This window comes from Numenius arquata, chromosome W, assembly GCF_964106895.1.
Source record: "Numenius arquata chromosome W, bNumArq3.hap1.1, whole genome shotgun sequence".
NCBI lineage: Eukaryota > Metazoa > Chordata > Aves > Charadriiformes > Scolopacidae > Numenius > Numenius arquata.
This window is the reverse complement of record NC_133615.1, coordinates 25,215,636-25,235,583: the sequence shown is the minus strand read 5'-3', so window position 1 is coordinate 25,235,583 and position 19,948 is coordinate 25,215,636. Positions and strand designations below refer to the sequence as shown.

Genomic DNA, 19,948 nt, shown 5'->3' with positions numbered 1-19,948 from the left:
AAGCCAAAGCTGAAACAATATTTATTTCTCTGAAGAATAATGCAGTTTCTATAGTTTTACTTGCCTTTTTCTTGTCTTCCTCTTCCTTCTTCTTCATATTATATATTAGCTGGAAGAGGTCCTTAAGATCAACAACTAGAGGTTCAGCCTGAAAAAGAACATAAATTTTAGGCCATGTACTACTTCACAGCTTGCTTCAGTAGAAGTCCAGGGAGCTTCAAGCCAAACTTTCCTAAGTGGTGCAACACTACGGTTGAAATAACAGGAAAAGCAAGAGTTTAAATGACCATCTCGTCTCTGCATAAGAGAGCTTATGAAGAATTCAAGGGTAATGGGGCACAACCAGCTTAGAACTGTTAACTCCCCAGGGAAAGTGACCGTACTTGTGCTAAGCCTGGTTTTTTCTGTTGTTGTTGTTTGCTAAAAGCATGTAGCACAACATTTCATAAGTACATAGCAAGTCCTAATCATATTTCCTCAAAAGTGCAAAGGGTATCCAAACCCTCTGGTAGTCTCATGAGAAAAGCAATTTGCATCCCTCCGTTTTCTACCAACTCCAACACTGAACCTGGAGAAAGCATCTATAGCTAGTACTACATTTATTTCAAACACTCTGCAAATGGTAAATCAGTGATACAAGCATAAGGCAAGAGTATCATCACCTCAAATGAGTGGAGCAGACACCAGCTTTAAGAGATATCTTTATCAGGATAGAAATTTAGTGTGAATTAGAAAGGCGCTGCATTCCCTGCACACCCATTAACAGGAATATCTCAGCAACTACTCAAAACAGTGGCAGGTTCAGCTACAATGATTTGGATCTTTTGCTTGAGGCACATAGCAGCTGTGTTGGTGTGCAAGAGTAGGACAAGTCCTCCTGTTTAGGCACAACCTTTAGCTCAAGCAGAGAATCTATTGAACAGATCTCACTGTTTACACGTGAGCATCATCCTCTCCTAATCAAGGGGTTTAGACGTGCAACTGCAGGAAGAGTCATTTCAGGAGTTTCATTTCCTTTGTTACCTTTGACAAACAGTACAGCTGCAGTAGTCCAGAGCTACAAAAGTCCTTACTTATCAGCTAGACAAATTTGTGTTAAAAACAACTAGCAGCAAGTCAAAAGCTTTCTACATTCGGCTAAACTTATAGGCTAACAAGCAGCACCCCATGGTGAAAAGCTCAGAGAACAGACTCCACTCCAGAGCACACACAGAAGGCTTTTGTACTTTATCTACAATTCCAGTGAAGCCAGTACTGTAGTAATGGCTCCATTCATCTCACTAATGACTTCCACGATGCATGGACACGTTAAGCAAGATTAATGATAGTAAGCAAGACTACTCATAGGGCTACTAGCAAAACACTATACCCTTATCAGATATTAAGTGTTTACACAATAGCATTACTCATAGCAAGTGAAAGAGGGCTTCTGATCCATACCTGTTGTGCTGTTTTTATTGCAAAAAATTGGTGCTGGCCTTCTCCTCCACAAATATAGCCAAAGGCACGATTGTCTGTTACATCCCGAGCAATAAAGGAGACTTTGTTTACTGGATGCTCATGTTCTATGACCTAGAATGGGGGGGAGGGGAATATTAGTTTAAATTGCAGGAGACATAGTTAGAATTAAGATTGTTAGAAGGCTCCAGTTCAAGACTCAGATTTATCAGGCTTTGACTAACTACAGTAGGATGCAGCTATCTTTCTGGCAGGAGGCTTCAGCTTTACAGCCCATTCCACTAGCTAATTCTTAGCCAATTCAGAAGGGTGGCATGATGCTGTTAAGTTCAGATTGGCCTAACTTCCAAGTGCCTCACTTGCTTTAAGAATCACATTAAGAGAATGAGTCATATCTTACCCCAGTTTTCTCATCTATTATCTTGATACCAGAGAGGGAAACATTCACCCAGATCTTCTGTTTGTGTTGACCTTGGGAGCGGGCTGCCACTGCCATTCCCTGAAGAGGATGAATATCAGAGTATTGATGAGACTTCTGTTAGATTGAACTTTAAATTGATTCTTTTTTACATTTCTCATAACCTCATGGCTGTGACCATACTAGGGCTAATCTAGTTATTCCTATGCAACTGTACCATTAGAGCAGCATTCTTCTTGCAACATATGCCTGACTAGGTTAGAAGTGATACCTTAAGACTAGATTGTGTTTCCTCTGTAAATGTTTCGGAACTTTAAAGCTTCCTATCTTAGTTCACAGAACTGCTGCAGTAGCAGCATCCTTATCAGCTTTCATGGCCTGTTTGAAGCTATGCGAGGGTTCTACACTCCAGAAGTAATCATCTTTGTTACCGCAGGGTCCATTTATTCTTTGGCTATATCTCTTGGTGTCACCATTGCCATAGGATGCCAACTTGTACTTTGAGTTCTTATGTTAAATTGCACAAAGTTCCCCCCCTCCCCACCCAAAACCCAAGCTCACTATTTGTGATGAAGTTCATGCTAATCGCATCCATAATGAATGCCAATAAGAGACCCAAAGGAGTATTCTAAAGCCATTAGAGAAACTGTCCTTTGATCAAGGGGTTACTTCTAAAGCTGTAATGTCCATCTAGGATGGTGCTGTTATTACTATGTTGCTATTAAGCTGTGTTTTAAGTTATGCTAAAGCGACCATTTGATCAGCTTTCTGAAGGCTACCCAGAAGATGTTCCTTACATGCCAGCTCAAGCTTTTACCTTCAGCTTCATCATTGAATCCTGACTCATTTTGTCACCTCTTGCCTCTGGGACATCATCAATGCCAATGAGTTTAGCTTTGTATCTTACACCATCACCTTTGAATCTGGCCAAGAGAGATTCATCTGTCTTTTCTGGCCCTGGAGACAGAGAAAAGTTTATGGTTGGGTTGGTTTTATTTTTGTGGTTGAGTTTTTTTTTTTTTTTAAGACAGAAATGTCTATGTTGTGGAGTTAAGAGGTTTATATATATATATAAAAAATACATTAGTACATATTAAAACTGTCCCTTGAGTATAACTGAATAACCACTTCAGTCCTTCTAGTAGTGCATGTACTGCAAGATAGTTACTCCTTTGCAGTTACAGTGTTCTTACAGAACCTGGCCTCAGTTCAAAGAGTGGAACATAATGCTTAATATTTGAGGACTTCAAGAACAATCGCTTGCCACATAAAAGACTCAAATATTTATAGGCAACAGCCAAGTAGATATAAGTGCTAAGCAACAACACCAAGCAAAGTGGTACTTCCCATGGCCATTTAGGATGTTCAGTAAGCCTTTCAGATGTTAGCCTCTAGTTCTGGCATAGTCAGATCTCTTCTTGGCATGCAAGAATCACCTAGTCCCTGTGCTAGAACTTCCTATCAGCACCATCATTTCTACAAGTCCTGGTACCTCCATCCCTGTAATCACTTGGTATTTTAGCTATATTTGCTATTTCCACTACTTCTCAGAACTGCTTGGTTTTCTTTTCTACATGCTCAACATACTCAGAGTGTGTGCCTAGGCATGTACCTCTGAGGTAGTTACATTTGCATGATCTATCAGAAAAAAATATATCTATTGTCTGATCTACAATAATTCTCATTAAATGAGTTTTCTAGCTTCTCTGGACTAGAATCTGTATCCAGCATGTCACTCCTTCTCTAGGGGCAGGGGATGAAGCAAGTTCAGGTTCAGACTGACAGCTATCAGAATGGTCCTGGGTCTGGTCACCTCCTCAGTAGGCTTTTATTTCTCCAGGCTTTTGGTGACTTGGCAGGCTCAGCAAACGAGTAATTTAATAAGTGGAAGTGAGAGCTTCAGAATTTAAAGCTAGAAAAAAACCTTTCAAGCTAAAAGCCTACTATCTGGTTAGATTTATTTTACTAGCTTACTTATTCACTCTTCCAGTCAGCTTGAAATCTCATAATTCTTTCAACTATGGTGCAAGAGGGATCTTAGTTTTAGGCAAATGCAGAAGATCATGGAGACTGACTAGAGGAAGCATTTAAGAGGTAATTATTCCTTACCTTTCTTTTTTTCCTTCTTTGAAGGTTGTGCTTTCAGTGGAGCCTGTTGCTCAGGCTGGCTGTTGATAGTAGTAGTTTCAGCTTCAGTAGACATGATGAGATGGTCAGCTATTCTTACTGCAGTTTTCAAAAATCCAAATAACAATCAGTAGAAAGGCATAATATTTTATGTTGAAGAATAAATATTCTCATTAGACCTGTTAGTCCATTTTTTTTTTCTGCTGAACACTGAAGCCCACTAATGCCTGAACATATACTCTCTAAGAGCTGAGCTTTAGGACATTCTGCCCAGCTCCATGCTGGAAAGAAGAAACAGCAACCTCAAGGCACCAAGTTCTGCCTGTCAGTGATCCTGCTTCCCCAGTTTAGTTGGCAGAGCTACACCCAGCTCATGTTATACAGCCACAGTAAGTATCTGACTCTGAAGTAAAGGGGCAATAACAAACAAATAACCTAGAAAGGAGCAAATATACACAAGACAGATCTCACTTCGGCAACTGTAAAGTGTTAGAACTCCAGATGGACAGTTGTCAACACTCTAGCCATCCCTCCATTATTGCCATCTGCCTCCATCCCATGGAGGCCAGGCTGCTCATTTGCATAAACCCAGACAGCCACAAAACCCCAAGCTGGGGGAAGATGGTGTGGTGGTTGACCTTGGCTGGATGCCAGGTGCTCACCAACCTGCTCCATCATTCCCCCTCATCAACTGGACAGGGGAGAAAAAAAAACAAAAGGCTTGTGGATCAAGATAAGGACAGGGAGATCACTCACCAATTACTGTCATGGCGAAAACAGACTCAACTTGGGGAAACTGATTTAATTCATTACCAATCAAAATCATAGTAGGATAATGAGAAATAAAACCCAGTCTTACAAACATCTTCCCCCCCCACCCCTCCCTTCTTCCTGGGCTCAACTTCACTTGCGATTTCTCTACCTCCTCCCCCCAAAGCAGCACAGGGGGATGGGGAATGGGGGTTGCAGTCAGTTCATCACATGTTCACAGAATCACAGAATCTTCTTGGTTGGAAGGGACCTTTGAGATCATAGAGTCCAATCAACAAAAACAAAACAAAAAAACCCCACAAAACAAAACAAAAAAACCGCCCACAACCACACACCACACCCACAATCTTGGGCACTAGAGCATGCCCTGAAGTGCCATGTCTACACGTTTCTTAAATACCTCCAGGGATGGCGACTCCACCACCTCCCTGGGCAGGCTGTTCCAGTGCCTGACCACCCTCTCAGTAAAGTAATTCTTCCTAATATCTAATCTAAACCTCCCCTGCCCCAACTTCAGACCATTTCCTCTGGTCCTGTCATTATTCCCTTGGGGGAAGAGGCCAACACCCACCTCTCTACAACCTCCTTTCAGGTAGTTGTAGAGGGCAATGAGGTCCCCCCTCAGCCTCCTCTTCTCCAAACTAAACATGCCCAGTTCCCTCAGCCTCTCCTCATATGACTTGTTCTCTAGACCCCTCACCAGCTTGGTAGCTCTCCTCTGGACACACTCCAGCAGCTCAATGTCCTTCCTGTAGTGAGGGGCCCAGAACTGAACACAGTACTCGAGGTGAGGCCTCACCAGGGCTGAGTACAGAGGCACAATCACTTCCCTACTCCTGCTGGCCATGCTATTCCTGATACAGGCCAGGATGCTGTTGGCCTTCTTGGCCACCTGGGCACACTGCTGGCTCATGTTAAGCCGGCTGTCCACCAACACCCCCAGGTCCTTTTCTGCTGGGCAGCTTTCCAGCCACTCTTCCCCAAGCCTGTAGCATTGCCTGGGGTTGTTGTGACCGAAATGCAGGACCCGGCACTTGGCCTTATTAAACCTCATCCCATTGGCCTTGGCCCATTGATCCAACCTGTCCAGGTCCCTCTGTAGAGACTTCCTACCCTCAAGCAGATCAACACTCCCACCTAGTTTGGTGTCATCTGCAAACTTACTGAGGGTGCACTCAATCCCCTCATCCAGATCATCAATAAAGATATTAAACAAGACTGGCCCCAAAACTGAGCCCTGAGGGACACCACTGGTGACCGGCCGCCAACTGGATTTCACCCCATTAATCACAACTCTCTGGGCACGGCCATCCAGCCAGTTTTTTACCCAGTGAAGAGTACACTTGTCTATGCCATGATTCGCCAGCTTCTCCAGGAGAACGCTGTGGGGGATGGTGTCAAAGGCCTTACCAAAGTCCAGGTAGACAACGTCCACAGCCTTCCCCGCATCGAGAAGGCGGGTCACATGGTCATAGAAAGAGATCAAGTTGGTTAAGCAGGACCTCCCTTTCATAAACCCATGCTGGCTGGCCCTGATCCCTCGGCTGCCCTGCACTTGCTGTGAGAGCTCACTCAAGATGATCCTCTCCATGATCTTTCCCGGTACCGAGGTCAGGCTGACAGGCCTATAGTTTCCCCAGATCCTCCTTCCGGCCCTTCTTGTAGATGGGCATCACATTGGCCACCCTCCAGTCATCTGGTACCTCTCCTGTTGACCAGGATTGTTGATAGAAAATGAAGAGAGGCTTGGTGAGCTCTCCCACCAGCTCCCTGAGTACCCTTCGGTGAATCCCATCCGGCCCCATGGACTTATGCGTGTCCAGGTGCATAAGCAAATCATTAACTACTTCCTCCTGGACTATGGGGGGGTTGTTCTGCTCTCCATCCTTATCTTCCAGCCCAGGAGGCTGTACACCCTGGGGGTAGCTGGTCCGACTATTGAAGACAGAGGCAAAGAAGGCATTAAGTATCTCAGCCTTCTCCTCGTCCTTGGTTGCAATGTTTCCCCCCGCATCCAATAAGGGATGGAGATTCTCCCTGACTCTCTTTTTGTTGACATATTTATAAAAACTTTTTTTGTTGTCCCTTATATCAATGGCCAGGTCGAGTTCCAGCTGGGCTTTTGCCTTCCTAATTTTTTCTCTGTATAACCTAACAAGATCTCTGTACTCTTCCTGAGTTGCTTGTCCCTTCTTCCAAAGGTGGTAAACCCTCCTTTTTTCCCCTAAGTCCCATCAAAAGCTCTTTGTTCAACCAGGCTGGCCATTTTCCCCATCCTTTAATTTTGCGCCTCATGGGGACAGTCTGTTCCTGGGCCTTTAGGATTTCCTTCTTGTTGCCTCTGCTACTCCTTCCTCCTCACTGTCTTCCCCTTCTCCGGCATGGGGTCCCTCCCACAAGAGACAGTCCTCCACTAACTTCTCCAACATGAGTCCTTCCCACAGGCTGCGGTTCTTCCAGAACTGCTCCAGCGTGGGTCTTTTCCATGGGGTACAGTCCTTTAGGAACACACTGCTCCAGCATGGGTCCCCCACAGGGTCATGAGTCCTGCCAGCAAACCTGCTCAACCATGGGCTCCTCTCTCTCCACAGGTTCACATGTCCTGCCAGGAGCCTGCTCCAGCACGGGCTTCCCATGGGGTCACAGCCTCCTTCAGGCACATCCACCTACTCCAGTGTGGGGTCCTCCACTGGCTGCAGGTGGATATCTGCTCCACCATGGACCTCCAGAGGCTGCATGGGGACAGCCTGCCTCACTATGGTCTTCACCACAGGCTGCAGGGGAATCTCTGCTCCGGCACCTGGAGCATGTCCTCCCCTCCTTCTTCATTGATCTTGGTGTCTGCAGAGTTGTTTCTCTCACATATTCTCATTCCTCTCTTCTGGCTACTGTTGTGCAGCAGATCAGGGTCAAGTTCCTCACCCACCCCCCTTCCTTCTTAATATGTTATTAGATGCACTTCCACCATTGCTGATTAGCTCAGCCTTAGCTAGCAGTGGGTCTGTCTTGGAGCCAGCTGACACTGGCTCTATTGGACATGGGGGAAGCTTCTAGCAGCTTCTCATAGAAGCCACCCCTGTAGCCCGCCCCCCAAACCTTGCCACTCAAATCCAATACATTCCACTCCTCACCTCTGTGAATCACATATTTAAGAATTATCATTAAAATACACATTCATCACAATCTTCACTGACATCAACAAAAAGAATTCCTCTCCCCCAAAAAAACCATCACAACACCAATCAAAGTGGACAATTTACACATAATCCACCCCTCATCCCTTCACCCCAATTACAACAGCAGAAGTGCCCCATGATCATTCTGCCTCAAACTCTTGCCTGTATCAGTAGATACAAATCACATTATGCTCACCCACTTTTCAATTTACTCCAGAAAGGGCTTGTTAAGAGGCCACTAGTAGTATCTCCCTCCTTTCCTATAGGAACTATCCTGTGAAGAGTGAGTACTGATCACTCCTTAGGGGAAGACTGTGTGAGGCCCTCAACGCATAAGCCTTGAAGTACGAGCTGTTACCTACTGCCTCAACTCTCCATTCAAGAATTGTACTTAATTTCCACAAATCTACCCTGAGAAAGTCAGACTTAAGACTTTGGGCATACTGTGCTTTTGGTGTCTTCTCTAAACTCCCTACAAGGAGAGCTGTTGGAAGTGACAAGACATCCTTGAAATAACTGTTTCTTAGCAAGAACTGAAGCACATGCCAAACAATTCTGTTGAGCAACATTTAGTTTCCCTTAAGAGATGCTTTCACAATTATCCCTTATTTGAGCAAGGAGTGGCAACACAGTAGCTACCCTTAACAATTAAGGTTGTTTTTTTTTTGTCTTGTGCACAGTCTCTTGCCTTCCTTTCCTGATTTCTTACACCTGGGGATCAAGAGCTCTTGTGCTCTATGGAAAGCATCCTTAAAGATCTGCCATCTCTGTTCTGCTCCCTTGTCCCTGAAGAAACAGAAGGAACAATTGAGGGAACAACCCTTAATTCCTTTGGAATATTTCACTGGTGTATCCCTCTTGGCTCCTATTACCTCAGGAACCCCTGGTTCATCTCTGTAAGACTTCAGGTGTGCTCCAGTGTACTCAGCACATCTCGTAGCGACAAGCCGAGGGCCCTTGCTTAGGACACCATCCCTCTAACCATTGCCTGTTGTCCCACAACTTGTCATGGGCAAGCCTGATATTGCCCCCTCTCAAGCCTAGTTTAAAGCTCTATCAATGAGCCCCACTAGCTTGTGAGCAAAGACCCTCTTCTCCCTTTGAGAAAGGTGAACCCCATCTGACACCAGCAAGCCTAACGCCATGTAGGCCATCCCATTATCAAAAACCCCCAAATTGTGGCAGTAACACCAGCCACAGAGCCATGTATTAATAGACTGAGCTTGTCTATTTCTTCCAGTGTCGCCACCCACAACTGGAAGGAGAAAGGAAGAAATAACCTGTGCTCCAGATTCCCTTATCAACCATCCCAGGGCCCTGAAGTCTCTTTTGATCCCCCTTGGACTACATGTTGTGGCTTCATTGCCACCTACATGGAAGAGCAGCAATGGGTAATTAACAGGATTTTACTTTAGGGAGCTGTCCCTACTTCTTTCATGCAACTTCCTTTAAGCCCTGTTTGATGTCCTCTCACCTAGAAGAGTATGGATCAATACTTTGCAGAGGTATTAAGGCAGCCTTATGCCAAGGGCTTCCTCTACCAACAGGAATACTCTTTTGGAATAAGCTACAGCTGTACTTACATATTGGAGAATAGAGCACATAGTCCAGCTGTCTTGATCACATACAGCCAGTAATGAGAAACAGGGAAGGGTGACATTCATCTACTTAACAGGATAGAAGTGTGGTAATAGACACCTCAGGGAATACCTCCTTCATGCTGCTCCCTTCCCCCCAGTACCTACTGTGAAGTATATAGAGTTTTTATTACTCTAGTCAGTCATGTCAGCTACAGTTGTTGGCGTGTACCATTGCTGGTACAGTATCATGCCTGTGAACCACTACCCAGACATCTTACCATTTCAGTCTATTTGCCAACTGTTATTTCATCAGTTGAACAGAACAGTTATCAGTGCATCCATCTCCTCTGAGCTGTTTGGGTTTTAGCAAGAACATAGAAATTTAAACTAAGTTCCTAGAAGTGCTTTCTGCACACTTGAATCACAGCCAAGTGAACATCACTAAGTTAACAGCTGGAACCGAACAGATCTCTCAGTTCAAGTGGTGCAATTGGACCAGTACTTTTTACCATTGTACTATGATTTTGAGCACATCATTACTGATGATATTATTAGTTACTTCTCAACCCAGCTACCACAGTAGCTCTATTTTGGATTCCTACACACACATCATGGGAATCAATACAGCTGCTGCAGGACTATTAGAACAGAGGTCTCAGGAGAAGTCATGACTAGTTTAAACAAGCTGATACGATAAATAACTTGGTATGAGATAAATTAGCAACTATTGCCCTCTGCTTACTTTTAAGGAAGAAAGTGAAATGCTCTTCATCTGCTATTGCTATCTGGCTCCCTGAAGACTTTATCTCAAGCTGATGGGAACTAGCACTGCCATAGTACGTTTGATAGACAAGAGTTATTCTTCAACCAAGCACTTCAGCGTCCAAAGGTAGTGTCCAGACGCCTAGCTAGTCTATCTCAACTTATGAATTGTTCCAGGAATAATGCAGCATCTTGTAGCAAGTCTTGGTAGCAGTCTTTCCAGCCTTTGTGTTCATCATTTAGCATACCAACCTATTAGTTAATTTCTCAGATTAAGAAACCCATTCATTCATAGCATCAGCAATACCAGCATCTTAACTCCAGATTTTTCTTTTACAAAGAAATTAGAGAATACTAGAGTATCTATTTTCTTGTTAGAGAGCTATTCAGTTGGTAACACAGGTTTATGTTTAGATTATCCACTAGAAGTTTCTTCATACCGATCTTCCAGAAAGACAGCACGCTTTACAACTTGCTAAGGGGCCACTCCTCTATACCACTTACTCCAGTCTCTAGTGCTGAAGCCCTATAAGTCAGTGGCTCTGGAGCCAGAGTTCAGTTGTCTGTTGTAGCTATTGCTCAGGAAAGTATCACCTGCCTACTCGCAGGATGAGGAATCTCAGGCCATGTGCCTGCAGTGCCTATCACTCAGTCTTCTGTCAATACTACTTGTTGAGATTCACTGCATATACTAAACAACCTGGAAGCAAAGTAGTTGTTAATCAAGGCATCTGGTGTTTACTCAGATGCAAACTAGAGTTTGAACTAGACAACAGCTCAAACACTTCACTTCCAACTGTACTCCTAACTCCCTCCTGCCTAGGACTGTTTCTAATCTTACTGGAGAGTACAGCAAAGGACTCTTGCCAATAGCCATGCTTTTCACACACACCCCACCCCCCTTCCTCAGGGCAGGAGCTTGACACATATTGAAGTTGCTGTCATAGGTTATTTCAGCTGTGTGCTGTTAACTGTCCAGTGTTGGCAGAGTTATTCCTCCTTGCAGATTGGGTGTGTGCAAACTGTACTGAGAGAGACTGCATATGTTCTGCATAGCCTATGCTGAACTGTAAGTATTCTCTAACTGTTCACAAATATATATCTGCATGAGAAACAGGCTTTTGCTGTATTATTCTTTGAGTTCATCCAACTTAAAACCATGTAGTCATCATCACAGTATCAAGGTACTGCAGTTTGCTTATCCAGAAGGTGCTTACCCAGCCTGATGATACCATGAGCAGTCAGAAACGTGTCCTTAAACATTTGTTTCAGCAGTATTTGAAGAATCCTCTACCAAGCTCTACTTGCTGCCCTCTGGTTACATAAGCTGTTACAGCAGTCACTGGTCACAGGAGTCACTCCTTACTGTCTCTTAACAGATGCAAGTTATGTTCCTGATGTGTTAATAGAAGGCTGATGATTCTGTTTGCACCTTATGAAGACAGGTTCTTCTACAGCAGTTTCAGTCCTCAGTTACGTAGTATTAAGCATACTGCTTAACACAAGGGTTACTCTTGCCTTCAAGATCAGTCATTAACAAGGGCCCCAGCTCTCCCCTGTATATGCAGCAAGAAAGGCTATGAATAACTAAACAAGAGGCAAATCTAGAATTGCAGTACAGAAATATCTATACCAGAGGTAAAAAAAGAATCTAACCATGATTCAGAGCTCCACTGCAGCTTCTTCAGTAGCTGTCCTACTGAACAGCTAGTCAAGTTTCACAGATTACTCTTCTGCAGTAAGTTTCCCTATTGTAGTTACACATTTGCAGTACATTAGAGGAAGTTTAGATTATTGCTCCTAAATCCAAACTCTTATGTAATCCTGACCAGGCTCCCTCTATATTTCCATCTCTGATGGTCTTGATATCAGATTACGTGGATGTCCCCATTCATCAGAAGCATGCAAGAACAAGTGTCAGCCTTCCATCAGCCAGGCTAGCAGCTGTTTGCAGCTAGATCTGCTATTCAAGCTACTATAAAACTACTTCTCACTCATATAGTGACTTGTGTGCCCTCCTTTAAAGCACAAATAACCCTGTTTTGAGGGAGCACAGAAGACAGATAGTCTGTAAGGTAGAAGTGCAGGTTGCAATATTAACACTACAACCTTAGTGTTCCCAACTTGTCCTGTCCCTTCCTAAGGAAGAAAGTCTCATCCCTAAGTGTTTTAGCCATAGGACAGCTGTATTAGTTCTCATAGGAGGAGACTTGCAGTTGTGTGACATATCAGCATTAAGAGGTCAGTATACACTGCTAAAGAAGCCAGTTCCTAGCTGACACTGTCACGAAGCCTCCTGAATGCCACGGTAAAGGTCTATTACCCTGTCTCAGACCTACATGTTCTCTTCAAGAGTTAAGATAATTGAAATGCTTGATGAGGATTATTGCTTAAAGATGCAACATGAACTGACAGAGCAGCAGAAAATTCAGCTCCAAAGCCAGGGTAATGATTAATCAGGGTAATGATTAATGGAGCAGGTTCAAGCTGGAGGCCTGTAACCAGTGGTGTCCCCCAGGGGTCAATACTTGGTCCAGTCCTGTTCAACATATTCATCAGTGACCTGGATGACAGAGTGTATCCTCAGCAAGTTTGCTGATGATACCAAACTGGGAGGGGTGGCTGACACCCCGGAGGGCCGTGCTGCCATCCAGAGAGACCTGAACAGGCTGGAGAGCTGGGCAAGGAAGAACCTTATGAGGTTCAACAGGGAAAAGTGTAGGGTCCTGCACCTGGGGAAGAAGAACGTTAGGCACCAATACAGGTTAGGCGTGGACCTGCTGGAGTCAAGTTCCAAAGAGAAAGATCTGAGGGTCCTGGTAGACAGCAAAATGACAATGAGCAAGCAGTGTGCTCTTGTGGCCAGGAAGGCCAACAGAATCCTGGGCTGCATAGGGAAGAGTGTGGCTAGTAGGTCGAGGGAAGTCATTCTCCCCCTCTACTCTGCACTGGTGAGGCCACAACTGGAATACTGCATCCAGTTCTGGGATCCCCAATTCAAGAGGGATAGGGAACTACTGGAAAGAGTCCAGCGAAAGGCAACGAGGATGATTCAAGGATTGGAGCATCTCCCTTATGAAGAAAGGCTGAGAGAGCTGGGACTCTTTAGCCTGGAGAAGAGAAGGCTGAGGGGAGACCTTATCAATGCTTATAAGTATCTCAAGGGTGGGTTGAAGGAGGAGGGAGCCAGACTCTTTTCAGTGGTTGCCAGTGAGAGGACGAGGGGCAACGGGCACAAGTTGGAACATAGGAGGTTCCACTCAAATATGAGAAGAAACTTCTTCACGGTGAGGGTGACAGAGCCCTGGAACAGGCTGCCCAGGGAGGTTGTGGAGTCCCCTTCTTTGGAGATTTTCAAGACCTGCCTGGATGCAGTCCTGAGTAACATGCTCTGACATGCTCTGGGCAATCCTGCTTTGGCAGGGGAGTTGGACTAGATGATCTTTATGGTCCCTTCCAACTCTAAAAATTCAGTGAAATTCAGTAAATTCAGTGAAAGCCAGTAGTCTGTCCTTAACTATACCTGTAATGTCTGAGCTTTGAACTTTAAGGTGACATACACCAGCTATGAAGCTTTATTAGAAGCTTTAAAAAAAAAAAAAAAAACCAACCCAGATAGTTGGGAGTAAAGGACTGCAGGGCATTTCAGCTGAAACACTTCATCCTCAAGCACTTCATAGCATTTGCAAGGCACATCCTTTCAGCAGAGGGGAAACTGGAATAGTCTATGTCCTTATCAGCCAGGGCTTACACGAGTTAGATGGAAGAAGATGCTCTGTCCAGCACTCAGCTGCCCAGCTTATATAAACAAGCTAATCCTGTTCAAACTGGTACCTCTTGTCTATTGACTGGGCCTGCCGCTATGCTGCATCCAGCTTCTTTATAACCCTAAGACCCCTGAATGCAGATACAGCATCAAAAACAGGTCAGTTTGTTTTGTCAGTTACAGTACTTAAACACCTTAGAATCATAGAATTGTCTAGGTTGGAAGGGACCTTTAAGATCATCTAGTCCAACCATCAACCTAACGTTATCAAAACCCATCATTAAACCATGTCACTAAGCTCTACGTTAACCCATCTTTTAAATACCTCCAGGGATGGTGCCTCAACCACTTCCCTGGGCAGCCCATTCCAATGCTTAATAACCCTTTCAGTGTAAAATTTTTTCGTAATATCCAATATAAACCTCCCCTGGCGCAACTTGAGGCCATTTCCTCTTGTCCTATCGCCTGGGACTTGGGAGAAGAGACTGACCCCCACCTTGCCACAACCTCCTTTCAGGTAGTTGTAGAGAGCAATAAGGTCTCCCCTCAACCTCCTTTTCTCCAGGCTAAACAACCCCAGCTCCCTCAGCTGCTCCTCATAAGGCTTATTCTCCAGACCCCTCACCAGCTTTGTTGCCCTTCTCTGGACATGCTCCAGCACCTCAATGTCTTTTTTGTGGTAAGGGGCCCAAAACTGAACACAGTACTCGAGGTGGGGCCTCATCAGTGCCCAGTACAGGGGGACAATCACTTCCTTAGTCCTTCCTGATACAGGCCAGGATGCTGTTGGCCTTCTTGGCCACCTGGGCACACTGCTGGCTCATATTCAGACAGCAGTCGACTAACACCCCCAGGTCCTTCTCCGCCAGGCAGCTCTCTAGCCACTCTTCCCCAAGCCTATAACATTGCATTGGGTTGTTGTGACACAAGTGCAGGACCTGGCACTTGGACTTGTTGATTGGCCTCAGCCCATCAACCCAGCCTGTTCAGATCCCTCTGCAAAGCCTTTCTACCCTCAAGCAGGTCGACACTCCCACCTAACTTGGTGTCATCTGAAAACTTACTGAGGGTACACTCAAACCCCTCGTCCAGATCATTGATAAAAATGTTAAAGAGAACTGGCCCCAATACTGAGCCCTGGGGGACACCACTCGTGACCGGCCACAAACTGGATTTAACTCCATTCACCACCACTCTCTGGGCCCGACCCTCCAGCCAGTTTTTAACTCAGCGGAGAGTATTCCCATCCAAGCCATGGGCAGCCAGTTCCTCCAGGAGGATACTGTGGGAGACTGTAGCAAAGGCCTTACTGAAGTCCAGCTGAACTACATCCACAGCCTTTCCCTCATCCACCAAGCGTGTCACTTTGTCATAGAAGGAGATCAGGCTTGTCAAGCAGGACCTGCCCTTCATGAACCCGTGCTGGCTGGGCCTGATCTCCTGGTTGTCCTTCGTGTGCTGCATAATGGCACTCAGGATGATCTGTTCCATGACCTTCCCAGGCACCAAGGGCAGACTGACAGGCCTGTGGTTCCCCGGATCATCCTGCTGGCCCTTCTTGTGGATGGGCATCACATTTGCTAGATGCCAGTCAGCTGGGACCTCCCCGGTTTGCCAGGACTGCTGGTAAATGATGGAAAGTGGCTCAGTGAGCACTTCCACCAGCTCCCTCAGTACCCTCGGGTGGATCCCATCCAGCCCCATAGACTTGTTAATATCCAGGTGCTGGAGCAGGTCCCCCACCACCTCCCTTTGGATTATGGGGGCTTCATTCTGCTCCCTGCCCCTGTCTGCTAGCTCAGGGGTCTGGGTACTCAGGGAACAACCTATTCTATTACTAAAGACTGAGGCAAAGAAGGCATTAAGTACCTCAGCCTCCTCCTTATCCTTTGTCACTACGTTACCGCCTTCATCTCTTAAAGGATGGAGATTCTCCTTAGCCCTCCTTTTATTACTAACATATTTATAGAAATTCTTTTTATTGTTCTTAACATCCAAAGCCAGGTTAAGTTCTAGTTAGGCTTTGGCTCTTCTAATTTTCTCCCTGCATAGCGTTATAACATCTCTGTGTCCTTCGTAAGTGCCCTGCCCCTTTTTCCAAAGGCCATAAACTCTCCTTTTTTCCCCTAAATTGTAACCTTATTCCATTTGATCCTTCTAACATAACCCCAAGTTGTATTTCTGTGGAGTCCATGCTGAGGAAGGGGAGTAGTGGCTTATTCTTGGTTGTGTTTCACAGCAGAAGCTCATTAAGACCTCTTCAGAGTCCTACTCCAAGATTTCCCAGGGATGGGTGCGTATCTTGATTCTACTAATAATCCTCCAAAATCCTTGCAGATTACAAGATACCTTCATGCTATTTCATCATTTCTTTTGACAGAATCTAGCCAGCAAGCAGGATTTATACCATTGGTATGATTTCCAGAGGAAGCTGGCTTTCTCTGGATATGAAATGTATTGCTTCATTATCCAAGAAGCTTCTTGTTTCTGAAGTGCTCACATATTGCTAGCCTTGCTGAATAAAGTCCACAAGCATTCCCAAGAACTGGGTTAACTCAGCAAGCCACACAAACATCCTACCAGTGTAAAGGTCACCAGGAGAAAAGAGTGTCAATACAAGAGAAAAAACCCTGAAGGTTTGGCAACAATACTCAGGGACTACAGCATATTATGTGCTTTTATTTACTTCCTATCTCAAACTGTCATTTTTATCCTAAACATTCTGTCCAGACACCAGCTCTTGACTCCCCCTTCCTTGACATTAATTACATTTGTTTGCTTTTGCAGAGACAAAAAAAAAAAAAAAAAAATCTAAGAGCTCTTTTTGCCACCCTTTGCATCTATCATATTCACCTGTTTAGAGTGCTTCTTTCCATATCTGCTCATATAGTAAAGGCCTTAAGCAAGAAGTATATCCATAGCTGCTACTGGTCTCTAGTGTCCAATAATAGGGTTAATGCAGGCACTTTTACAAGTAATACTCTTCTCAATGAGAAAGTGGGTTGTGTACTGCAGATATATAGAGATGCTTAGAAACACAGCAGAAGACACACATTAGAATGGATAACCATCTCTACCTTCACAAGAGGAAGCTGATGCCAGATTTTTGTTTTTTCCCCCCCCATCTTTCTAACTGATAGTGCTGAGCATAACTGCTGGTGCTCAGCCAATAGCTTTGAAGTAAAAGCACAATAGATGAGAAGTATCATAAGACACAGGACTATCAGAGTAGTGCTCATGATTCTCCCAGTCTCCTGTCTGCAGTAACAATCACAGAAGACCCTGTTAGATTCCCCCCCAGCAGAACCATCTCTTTATTTAAGACTTGGAGCACCTGGCATTCACTCCACTTTACCCTGAACCTTCCTAAACTATCAAACTTCATGACTTTGAGTAAAGTCTCTGTTTTGATGATTCACCTAACATTCATTTAGTACTAGTATCTAGTGAGTTACTATCAGTAGAAATTTATGCTTTAGACTTGACCATGTCCTTGGACCATTCAGGGAATTTTGGAAGCCCAATTATGCCTCAAGAGTAGTCCTAGTGGATGCGACTGCAGTGATTCTTTAAACATATATGGTAGATTACTCCCTTAGGCAATCCCCTTCTCAGCTGAAAAGATTTCCTTTGGTATCTGATTCACCCCTCTGGTTAACCACCTGCCTCACCCACCTCCTGGAAGGTCCTATAATCACCTAACGGAAACTGATCTGAAGACCTACTAGCATTATAACTGCCAATAGGTCTCTATCAGACACCAGGACACATCGTCAATTTACTAGCGGCTGATAAGTCTTCACAGACAGCTAGAATACATAGCTTCATAATTACTTTTCTCTAATTGAATCTGTATCTCTATTTTGCCTATCTACACGAGAGTTCCCATCCCTAAGCATACCTGTGCCTGTTACTTAGCACAGAATGCGCAGATCTAAGCCTACGCACTCAAGATTTGGTCCATTTTGGACAGTCTTGTTTATGGAAGTTACAGAAGACTTCCAAGGCAAAAACATAGCATTTTAAGGCAAACTAGCTTCATTAAGATGGAAAAAATTCCTTCCCCCTCCCCCCAAAGTTAATCCTACCTTACCAGTGGATTTACACACTCAATTAACCAGCCTCAGCTTACCCAAGGGGTAGAAGCTCTGCAACTGAGAAGTCTACTATATTAGCAACACCTGCTTTTATCTTACTGCTCAGAGCACAGGCACTACCCCAACATAAGTGTTATCATATGATGATCATTAGACTTGAAGCCTCACCAAATGAGAAGATAGTTTTTCTGACAAGATAGAACACTCATTTCTGTTAATCCCGGACATCTTTAACTATACTTATTTACTACAGACAAGTATCATCCTGAGATTCACCAGCAGATTGAGGGGTGCCCAGCAAGGATGCCCTATCCAAAACAAAACTCCACCCCTGCTTCACAACATCCTAACCCTTTTCTCCTCTCTGCTACTAGAGAGATTCTTTCATGTCAGTTATTTATGTGAAATTTTGTGCTTATATACGTATTTATCCATGTCTTAAATCACCTCCTCTCCACACACACAAGAACGAAAATGCACGTTTAACATGCTTTGCGCTCAAGCTTCCTCAGGGCACCGGCCCTACTAGAGCCCAGAGCAGAATACAGGCAGCTTCCACCCCGTCTCAGCCAGGACGCGCTCCCCCTACAGCCCAGCTCGGGCAACGCCGAGCTCCCCCCATCGCCCCCGCACGCTGCGGCGCGGCCGAATCCAAGCGCTCCCGGCACCCTACCCCCGCTCCTCCGCGCTGCCAGCACCGCAATCTCGCCGGCTTTCGGTTGAAAAGCGCAGCCCCACCGGCAACTTTAGCCCGGGGTTGTGGTAAAACGCGAGTAGGCGAGACAGGCTGAGGCCCGGCCCATCAGCAGTTGAACTCCCCCCCGGCACCACCTCTTTGTTAACGCCCACCACCCGCGGCCTGGCTGCTCCAGGGGGCCGGTGTCCCGGGCAGCCCTGCCACAAGCACCGACTGTCACGTCCTTAGGGGAAAAAAAAGCTCTCCCTTTCCCCCCCGTGACAGCCCCGGCATGCTTTGCAGGAGTTGAGCTCCGCTCGCAAAGCTACTTACAGGCTAGATCCGTGCCACTCCGTGCATGATCCAATGACTACAGCCAGTAGCCTGTCTGGGACCGGGGGCCCGGTTAAATATTCAGTTGTACTCTTGCCTTCAGATTAGTTAGCCACTCACAGAGAGGGATATGGTTTTAATCAGATGCCGGCAGCTGAGGACTATGCAGGAATGTGCTATGATGTTTTTGCTGCTTGGTCTCGGCTACTCCCCCTCAACGTGTCGGTGCTCACAAGCTTAACCCCTTGCAAGCCACTGCTCCAGCTCCTGCTGTGGGTGGGACGGAGCTGGGGCCCGGGACAGCACCTTCCCAGGTGGTCAGAGCGCCTCCGGAGGATACCCCGGGAGGGCAGTAGGGTGGGAGACCAGGAGACCCTGTGGGGGCATGGAAACATGTGGCGCCCACAGTTTGCAGGGCATGGGTATTTATGCTTCTTAGGCAGCAATGGGCCTGAAACGTTCTTCTAGAAAATTGGCCCCCTCGTATTTGTATAAAAGTGGGTGCAGTGATGGTGTTAAAAAGTCCAAGTCTAAACCAACAGCTTTTTTTTTTTTTTCCCCTCAAAAACACCAAACCCAAAATACCATCCTTTCCCCTCCAAATCTGTGGCTAGCTGAACCAAAATATTGGGTCAGGCCTGGAACAGCAAAAGTGGTAGGAGGTGCCTGAGGTGCTTTGTGTGAGCCGATGCAGGCAGGATGCAGGAACAACCACAAAACCATGGATTAAGGGCAAAGAACAAATTTAATCTCAATACCTCATGGATCTGGGAACCTCTGAAGC

General features: G+C 45.4%; 1 protein-coding gene across 1 annotated transcript in view; it reads right to left on the bottom strand.

The window, feature by feature from the left end:
- The window catches only part of LOC141476655 (disabled homolog 2-like), a 29,535-nt gene extending 10,194 nt beyond the window's left edge, over nt 1-19,341 (bottom strand). Inside the window, exons 1-6 of the mRNA XM_074165448.1 lie at nt 19,165-19,341; nt 3,986-4,102; nt 2,694-2,833; nt 1,859-1,957; nt 1,441-1,572; nt 65-148 (exon numbers count right to left, since the gene is read on the bottom strand). Of these exons, the coding sequence (XP_074021549.1) occupies nt 65-148; nt 1,441-1,572; nt 1,859-1,957; nt 2,694-2,833; nt 3,986-4,079 (549 nt within the window). The 5' untranslated portion in view covers nt 4,080-4,102; nt 19,165-19,341. The remainder of the gene's footprint in view (nt 1-64; nt 149-1,440; nt 1,573-1,858; nt 1,958-2,693; nt 2,834-3,985; nt 4,103-19,164) is intronic.
- Between the last annotated feature and the right edge of the window lie 607 nt (nt 19,342-19,948).